Below are 10,174 nucleotides of genomic sequence, written 5' to 3'. Positions count from 1 at the left end.
TGTGTGTGTATATATATATATATATATATATACACACACACATATATGTATATACTTTATCTTATTTTATTTGCATCCACTCATTTGCATCCGACGGCTGCAAACGATATTTTGCTTACTTTTGGCAGAAATTATAAACGAGGCAGAATTAAGAGAGGAAAGATTGCACAACGTCAAATAGAAAGAGATGTCTAGCCCATGATTTAGGCAAGCAGTCACACAGAACGCTGCAAGTAAAGTAAACTATAAAAACGGAACGTAAATTGTAGATAGTGACCATCATTTTTCACATCACCCCAAGGCCGGATCTCGGCAAATAAAGCACGAGCTTTTAGGTCAGGACGCAGTGACAAACATAACTCTGTGGAATGTGCAGGAAAACGCAACAGCGATTGAAATCATCCAGCATGCAACACATTCCCTCATTGTGTCATTCCTAGGATGTCACACAGCTTAGTCATGAAGGTATTCGGTAGTTCGTCTGATAAATGAGAGCATGAAACTGCAATGACAAGGCGTCTTGGAATGCCTGTGACTGGATAATCAGGAATTTCATTACCGAAGTTCATTGACTTACTGTAACACATGGACGTTGTTGTCCTTAAATACTTCTTAGCCCTCTATAATTACAGCAAGAATATATATTTAGAATATATATATTTTTTCATTTAAAAAAAACAAACAATGCAGATATTCACTTTACATAAAGCAGCGAAGCTACAAATCTAAATAAATAATAGTACAATATTTTATTATTATTTAGCCTGATCATTTTATAAGTTCCGGTCATCTCTCTTACTGTGCTGCAGGATTTGGGCCAAAGATGTCGACAGACTCAGCAGGAGGAACTGTTGACCCACAAAGTGAAGTCATGCGTAGGTGCGAGGGCAAAATTAAGTTCACCTCACGATCCAAAAGCTTGTCTTTATCAGCGGATCACATTGTTGTGGAGGAATTTTGGACCAATGTTGATCAGTTAATAAAGGGCTTTCCATCAGCAGCACCTGGCTGCTTCTTTACATTTTCAGTACCGTAGAAGGAGTTTTTCCAGCCTGTTCAGTTTGGCTTCATTTTTCTTTAATAATTACAATGTGGAATTTTGCTTATGTCTTTGCTCACCTGAGGTAATGTTAGATCGTTTCAGAGCCTGGGAAAGACCAAAAGATTTGAATAATGTCCTGTTACAAAACCTATCGAGATGGAAAGTCCACCTAAGCAGACAGACTCGGCCGGAAAACTATTTATCAGAAAAAGAGCTAAGGGCAAAGACACTTAGCCTGTTGAAGTACAAAGCCTGAAGAGACAACCGCAGCCTTGCAATTGGAACAGAAGTGCAACTGCAATCTACCGTGTTGACTCAGGGAGTTTAATACAAATACAAGCTACATATTTCCAAAGGTGTGTAGAGTAGAGACAACTGCTAACAGTACCTTGTTTTCTAATGGTTACTTCAAGTATATATGTAGTTAGTCACTACCCAACAAAATTTGATTTGTAGGTGCATCCACTTCACAATTATTTACCACATAAAATACGTTGAAGTGGGTTGTAATGTGACAAAATATAAAAAAAAGTATCAATGTCTTTGAATAGTTTTGGAAAGCACAATGACCTTTATGTTTACAGTCAAGAGAGAGACGTGCAGTTTTCCACTGCACACTGCTAAATCCCACAGGGGCCATAAGTTTCACATGATGTTACACCAAAGCTCTCACAGGGACGATAATTTGCAGAGCTGTCGGATTGTTCCCTTTGGTTCGCCATTGCTAAGGACGTGTGTTTTCTATTCGATATGTGAGCAAGACAGTGATCTGAATGAGACGGAGACTGGAAGTGGGTGTTTTGGGCAGGACCCACCTGTCCCTTCCCTCCGTCCCACAGAGCCTCCAGCCTCAACTGGGCCAAACAGGCAGAGTCCAGTCGGCCATCGGCTGACCATGTTCGTGCACCAGGGGCCTCGACAGCGAAATGCCGAATGCTCTAATTAAGCTTATGCTGTTTGTCTACTTTTCTGCATCACAGCATGCCAGGAGGGCTGTGAGTCACGCTTCCTGACTGGAAAGCCACAGACACTTGCTTCCAGGGTTGCTTAGGGAGGGGTGTATCCTGTCCCGCAGAATGCTGGGACTGTAGCATGGCATTATGGCGAGAACAAAACAACACAAGGCCAGAACAAGAAGGCCTTATGGGCAGAGAGCGCACCACCACAAGGCTCTGACATTTCAGGATGGCCATGTTGCTAACAACACCTTTTGTTTTCCGCCGGTTATCGAAATTGCGAACACAAACCTGTGCGGAGGAGAGAAATTGCCGTGTCATTAAGCTACAACGAACACATCAGTGGAGAAAATGCCCATTTAACATGGTGACACTAATGCATTTATTTTCAGTTATCGTCATCTTACAGACTTTATTGTAAAATGAAGCATGATTCAACATGGCAGGTATAATTACAAAATGCAAATATGAGCAATGGGGAGAAGAACAGCAGAGCTTTTCACCGGCAGGGTAGATTACAGATTACAGTAATTGCAATTCTGCCATAATTAGAAATGTAGCGCTTTGACACAAAGAGCAGACATGGTGGCTCACACACGATATCTCTGATATCTTCTTAACAATGGAGCAAATACCCAGAACATTAATCAATACGTAATTGCATTTCTAGTATTTTTACGTCTATCAAACTACTTATGGATTATTATCATGTCACTAACTTGTTTGCAGCTCTTTGATATCTAAGTTATGCGGAAAACTAAGACACTCCGTTGAATGTTCTGGTTTGTGTTAAGAAATACGGTAACACTAGTTTAAATCCCTCGTCAGGCTCATAAGTTGAGGCAAATTCTTATCATTTTTCTCCTAATGTGATACACATTTGGAGGCCAATGTGTGAGAGATTTTCTCACATGAAAATGATTTAAAAAAAGTGAGGTGCTCTGTGTAGTTTCAGAAGCCATCATGTTTATTTAAGGGATTTACACCTCAGTATAACAATGGTGAAACTAGTGTTTCAGGTTCAACATTATATACACAAAACGTGGCTTTACGAAAATAAATACACTCGAATCCGATTCCTACCCATCTCTGTTATCCTCTTCGTCGGGGTTGGAGATGAGCTGGGATCCAGCCAGAGATATGTCCAGGGCTGCCAAAGGCAAGTCTCTGTAGGTGAAGTTGACCAGCTGGACTGGAGCCACGCACTGGTTGTCCTCCTCCACCTGTTGGGAGATGACCTCCAGATCCGAGGCTCCACCCTGGGGAGGAGCTCTGTGACACAGAAGGTAGACCACAACCAAAGCAACAGTACAGTTAGGGTGCTGAATGAGTCATGGTTTAGTTGATTAAAGATGAACTTAAACATTTTGTATTTAGGTTTTCAACATGTCCATACCTTGACATATTCAAGGGTCTTGGTGTATCTAAATTTTTAGAGCATACTTCAAGTTTTTGTATGTTTGTTTGTTTTAAATGTGGCTTAATTTGTGTTGAATAAATACTGACATGACAGTATTTGTTGTGGGTTTGGTTTTCTAAAAATTAGACTTAATTTTGCAGGTACAGTTTTAATGTTAAACCCCTAAAATTGCAAGTGGGTGTACTCCTCTATTTACTACTGTATAAATGTTGTTAATGCAGACTATCTAAATCCAAGTTCTACATAATACATGAAAATAAACTCCAAACATTCACCAGATAAATACTGATAATCAATGAAGACTTGTTTATGGGACACATAAAGCGAAAACATTTGCCCAGAATGCAATGATAATCTGACATACATGATTAAATGCCAAAATGCTATAAAGACAAGTCTTTCAATTGAAGATTCAGCACGACTTCTTCACTGCACCATTGTCAAACAGTCACGCTAACTGGACAGCTTACATTAATTGACCAAAGCCAAGAAATGGCATTGCACTTCTCTCGCGTTCGGAATTGTATTTTCGTTTTTAGCTTCATCTTCTTTGAGATGTTAGCTAAATTTGGCAGAACCCGGCAAAATATCGTTCTGTCTTCCACTGAACTTGAGTACATAGAGAGGACTGCAATCCGAGTGGGTCAGCCAATAGCGGGCAAGGATGAGTCACCCTGGAATAGGAGACACACATTGCTTGGCAGCAATCCCAGAGCAGCCAGTATGGGGACATCAATAACTGGAGTACTTATCAGTGGAGGAAGGCATTGATTACAAGACAGGGAGAACAAAAGCCAAAAGGGGTTGGTGAATTTTGCAACCTCTGTGATAGAGGGGTGGCAGTGGGGAAACAACTGGTTAGAAGATGATCACAGACTGGAAAGGAACATTCGCAACATGGCAAATCAAAAATATTTGCTTCTCAAACTTAACTTATTGTTTAGCCCTCGCAACATGAGATGCCGGAGCCGTTTTCTTGCCGCCTCTTTTGTAATGCCAGTGGAGCTATAATTGCATTTTTCAGCTCGAGGGTCAAACATGAACACGGCACAAAATGTGCCTTTGCATCCCAATTTTATCCATGGAGCTGGCACCTCTGACAAGCTGCAACAAGGACACTAATCATTTATGACAGACACAAACTGTTTAGTGCATCAATATCACATTTTTAGACAGTCGTGAAGGAGGCCAGGAGCAATTGTGTGCGGAACCCAGGATAAGATGGCTAATTGCCATCCCGAGGTGGGAGCAGGCGCTTCCCATCTGAAGACATTGTGAAGCAGTCTGCTCAAGGCTAGGCTGTTTTCAAAAAAAAAAAAAAAAAAAAAAAAAGCTACAGCAGTGAATGACACAAGAAATGAAAAAGGAGAGCGTGGACGGCTTCAGGGACAGGGTGTGCAAAATGTATGCCTGGGCACCTTAAGCAAGAGGTCCTAATTACAAACCTAAAACACATTAAATGATCCTGTTGTTACAGCCATGTCAGAAATGTCCTCATTTATGATTTGTGGTGTCCCCAGAAATAAAGTGATTCATTTGTTATTCTAGAATGTTTCTTTTTTTGTGTGTGGCAAAAGCACAATGATTATATAAAGATTAACAACTAAATTCAACTCAATGTTGCAGCAGTTTATCCTAACGTAGCAGGATGCATGACTAATATCCTTAATCTGCAGGGGACTTTCTGTGACTGAAGAAACTAATATAATTTTAAAAACAGACAAAGCAAAACAAACTGCACAAATCTAGGTTGCATCCAAATCTAAAAATCTTAAATATTCATGTATTTGAAATGTAAACCTTTATTTCTTGTTAGAAATATCTGAAACCCCTGTGAAAAGAGAAAAACACAACCATGTTTTTTTTTTCTTTTTTTAATTAATATATTCAAGTCTGAAAATACTTAATTCAGTGAACAGTTTATATTGGCATGGAAATTTACATAACCCTTTCAGCTTAAGCAATAATCATGCATTGATAAATTTTATGTTAAATAAAATGTGAACACAAAAATTGATAGACCGCTCGTTAATACGGAAATATCGTCCTTATCTCTTTGTGTCACAAAGCAACATCTAATTACTGTCGAAGCTATCATCGTGAACTCTGGAAATGAAAGAGAGCGCTTTAAGAGTGACGAAGTGCTAGATTTGCTGTGCTGTGAAAAAGAAAATATTCCCCCCCCTTACAGATTTCTTTTGTTTTTGCATTATTGGCACATTTAAATATCTCAGGCCATTAAACAACTTTTAATATCAAAGATTGTACTGAGTAAATATAACAAAATGCTTCAAATTATAATTTTGTTTAAGTAAAAAACAAAAAACAAAAAAACTATGCTAACTATCTGTGCCATAACCAACAAGTCTGTGTTGGGCAATTGGCCACTTGTTGCACAACAACAATAATCTCATCCAAAACAGTTTGCATTTGTAGTTAGAACATTGTTGTTAGCTTCTTATATAGACTAAAAGTACCATACACATTACGTTTAAATATTCTATATTTTTTGACAATAGGAAACAAGGAAAATCATTACCAACAATTTATTTGTGTGGCTATTGGCTATTTTATTTTTTGGCTTCTGTGAGGTGCTGCCATTAGCCATGTAAATGGCCCTATATTTAAATTAGTTGAATTATTGTACATTTTATTTCACTGTAACTGTAACTTTTTTTGGAGTGGAAAGTGATAACAAGGGAGGAAGGAATATGAATTAAGCACCTCAAAATAATTTAATTGAGAACTTAAAGAAAAATGATGCATGATTTAATTTCTCCTCCCACCCCCAAAGAAAATAGATACATGTATTTATATTCAGTCCCTTTTACACTAATAATTATGAGTAAAACTGCCAACTGCCTTCAAGAGTTACAAAATTAGCAAGTAAAGTCCACCCATGTGTAATTTAATAGAACAAATCCAGCTGTTCTATAAAGGTTGCAGAGGTTTGTTAAAGAAATATAAGACACAAATAGCACAAGTAAGACCACAATGCACAGCAGACAGGTCAGAATAAAGCTGTGAAGAGATTTAAAGCAGACCTAGTCTATAAAACAATGTCCCAGGCTTCGAACATCTCACCTAGCACTGTTTAATCCATCACTGAACAAATGAAGAGAGTGTCATGCAATTGCGAACCTATACCAAGACATAGCTGTTCACTTAAACTCGCAGGCCTGGCAAGGAGAGCATTTATCAAGGAGCTGCAGAAATCTTCAGCTCAGGAACAATAAATCTGGCAATAAGACAATCCTGGCTGCTCACTTCACAAATCGAGTAAAGAGCGGCAAGAAGAAACCAGTTGGCAACCGTTGGAGTCAGCGTCAAAGCAGATTTCTGACACTTTAAAACAACTATGTTTGTAAAATATTAAATAGGGCTTCATACAAGACCTTAAAACTTTTCATACCACAGTCAGTATTTTATTAAATGTTTATTTACATCCGATGTTAGTAGCCATTTATGACCATTGAGTCTTTAGTGGTCTTTATCAAACACCTTTTGATAAAGATGGGCCCGTTCAGTGAGACCTGGTGGAATAGCTATCTATTGCAAAAGTGAAAAGGTATGATATCAGCATTTTTTTTTTTTTTGCAATTCTTGCAAATATCATTTTTAAACAGTCATATCGTTAGAGACAGTTTATCTTGCTTGGTATGCCGTTCTGTTTGCAAAATTTGCTTCACTAAATATTTTGAGTACAGACCTCAGACCAATAATGCAAACAAGTATCAACTTCTACATAAATACCCGTTGAATGCAAAATTGATCATGGAATAAATGTTTTTTTTTTTTTTTTTTTTAAGCAAGTTTTCTAAAATAGCATTGCATGAACCACAATGACCTTTTGAGATTGGAATTGTGTTAAAACAGCAAAAACAAAACAAAACAAAAAACTTTGGAACTCAGATTAGCATCTGGCTCAAGTGTTCAATCCATAACTTCCGTTTTCTAACGTAAGATTGCAGATAATTCGGCAAAATGAAAGTATTCCTGTTACAAAGCAGATGCTATTGATGCATGCATCTGGTGGGAAGTCATTTCCACAAGGCTGGGCACATTAGTTCCCTGTACTTACTGTCATCTAAAGGTGTAGAACAGGCTGCGGGACATATTTTAAATAAACTAAGGGGCTGGGATTATTTACACACATACTTTCTGCTCACTGGAGCATGTGGATGAATGATAATCTGTGTCACTGAGGAATTTGTTGCAGCACCATGAGGGCTTGACAACTTGCTTGTTTACAGGTTTATTTGACAATCAGTTAAAGCGAAGCACAAGTAAATACTTAACATTACGTCTTTACGGCAATGTCCCAATTAAAGAGATGGCATACTAGATTTGCAAGATTGTTTTTCCCCATCACCACCTCACCTTGTTCTTTGTTGTGAATTCTTTTCATGATGCAGGCATCTTGAGCTTGTGAAGCACACATGACTTCTAAGTCTAAAGTTGCTTTTTAAACTTTAAATATCACTCACCAGTCAGTTTCCAAACTTTAATCTTACATTTTCATAAAATGTGGTGTTTTATATTTAGAAGTAACATTCATAGCTGAGCAAAGTTGTCATTTCAAATTCATTAGTAAAAGTATTGCAATTTTCAATTCGCTTTGTGCATGGGCTTTGTACAGTAATGTTTCAAAAACATTTTAGTTTTTTTTTTTTTTTTTTTTAATCAGACCACCTCATTTTATTATTATTGACAACAAAAGTAAATAGAAAATGCACTTTTCAAGTTATTTCATTTAATAAGGAAAATTATTTCTCCAAACAAACTGGCGCAATCTGGAAAGGTAATGACCCTGTGTTAAATTATAATTAACTGTGTCACTTTTATGGTTTCATTTAAGTCACCTACAGGCTAGTAGCTCTGCAGAATCCCCATATAACTCACACAGAACCTGAATAACAACATGAAGACGACTAAAAGATCTCCAAAGTAACACACCGTGTCCCGGTCTAAAGAGATATAGCAGGTCTTTATGGTTAAAATTATGCACAGAAAAATATAATGTACTAAAAAAATGCATTTTACTCCATGTCAATTTTCCAGTCATCACTCCTCTGCAGAAGTTGTTCTTTCACTACTAACAACATTCTGTTCATTGACGTTTGGAAAAGGATGTGCTGTCCTGATTTCTTTGCTTGCGGCACTACACCAAAATATGTGAAAAATCCAGATCTTAGATGAAAGCTTCTTGGTAGTACACACAAAAGACTACAGAGTCTGTTTGACTTGCGTCACAGTCACCAATTCATTTCCAGGCCACTTCAACGAGAATCGTGCCAACATTTCAGCCCACTGGCTGAGCATGCTCTGATGAAGGCCAGTGGGATGAAATGCGTGGTTTTCTCTTGAGAGAGATCGGTTAATGCGACCCTGTAGTCCTGTGTGGTTTATATCGAGAAGCTGTCTCCTATCTTGGTCACTTCCTGTCGTTTCCATGCAAATGTTTTGTCTCAGCCTCAGCTTTATAAACCAACTATTAAATAATCAAAAGCAGCGACAAAATGCTGGTGGGAAGCTCGAGACAAAAGACCCGATTGGCTCCAAGCAGCATCCTGCGCTTTGCAGAAGATGCAGCTGACTGAACACACTTTGCATTCACCTCTCACTCTGCTCCACACTACTCCACTTCGCTTCCTCCAACTCAGCTCCCTCCCCGTTCCTCCTTCCCCGGCCCTAACCTCCCTATAATCAGAATGCGGGGCTTGTCGGAGGGACCACACACACACACACACACACACACACACACACACACACACACACACACACACACACACACACACACACAGAGTAATTATTAATAAGAGAAGATGACATGTGAACATCCCTCCTGAATGGTAAGCGAAGCTGGCACAGGTCTGCTGCGCTCGCACTCTCAAAAGAGCTTTCCCAGAGATTCCAACTCATGTGAAGGTCAAGAAAAAGTAGGAATCTCATTCTACTAATCTCAGTATTAGTGTTACATTCACCTGGATTGCTTAAATCTTAATACTTTGCCACGTTTTGTACTTACTGTGTATTGCTCATGTCTTGTTGCTGCTAATATGTCTTCTTTAAATGAAGCCAGGAGCTACATCCACCACTGCAGAGATCTGGTCAGGACCATATCTACAGATAAAAGACATGCAAAAGTACAAAAAAATAAATAAAAAAATAAAAATATAACACGACAACAACCACAAATTTAATCTTCTTATGCAGGGTGTAATTACAGTCAGCGTTATGAAACATAAAGCTGAAAGAGACAAAAATTTATGAACGATAATCAATGAAATACCAGTGTCAGTTTTGAAAGATGCCTTACCTGAACTGTGGCTTTAGGTGCTTTTCCAACTATTTTCCTTGGAAGCACTAAATTGTAATTGATTTTAAATCTTGTCCAATATATACGATCCGCTCTGTGGATCGAGGGCTCAGGAACTTCACACCCCTTGCATAGTAAGTGCAGAGGGATGCTTGCTCTTTGTTCCCCCTCACACAGAGAGCCATTTACGTCCGACTCTGCTCAGTGAAAGTCGGCCCAGCTCTTAAACAGACACGGAAAGTTACAGGTGCATCGCAGTTTATTTGAATATCTTTGGAGAATCAGACGTTATAGTTCTTCATTTCAAAAAGAGAAACTTCTGAACAGCTGTGGTAAAAATACATGCAGGGTTTTTTTTTTTTTTTTTAAAAAGGAACCAAATAAAGTTTAAAATCTTTTGAAACAGGTTTTATTTCCATACATCTAAATGTATTATT

General features: G+C 38.4%; 1 protein-coding gene across 2 annotated transcripts in view; it reads right to left on the bottom strand.

The window, feature by feature from the left end:
- Positions 1–10,174, bottom strand: part of tmem266 (transmembrane protein 266) — a 43,373-nt gene that overhangs the window by 28,401 nt on the left and 4,798 nt on the right. The window contains exons 1-3 of one of the 2 annotated variants that reach the window (XM_015030284.1): positions 9,738–9,856; positions 9,447–9,541; positions 3,082–3,270 (exon numbers count right to left, since the gene is read on the bottom strand). In XM_015030284.1, coding sequence (XP_014885770.1) covers positions 3,082–3,270; positions 9,447–9,460 — 203 coding nt within the window. In that variant the 5' untranslated portion in view covers positions 9,461–9,541; positions 9,738–9,856. Of the gene's footprint in view, positions 1–3,081; positions 3,271–9,446; positions 9,542–9,737; positions 9,857–10,174 lie in introns of those variants that run through there. The other variant, XM_015030283.1, reaches the window with a different exon arrangement.

The sequence above is a fragment of the Poecilia latipinna genome, unplaced genomic scaffold (genome assembly GCF_001443285.1).
Source record: "Poecilia latipinna isolate Pla-1442-1.1 unplaced genomic scaffold, P_latipinna-1.0 Scaffold178, whole genome shotgun sequence".
NCBI classification, from domain to species: domain Eukaryota; kingdom Metazoa; phylum Chordata; class Actinopteri; order Cyprinodontiformes; family Poeciliidae; genus Poecilia; species Poecilia latipinna.
The sequence above is the reverse complement of the archived record's forward strand: the minus strand, read 5'-3'. Positions and strand labels throughout refer to the sequence as shown.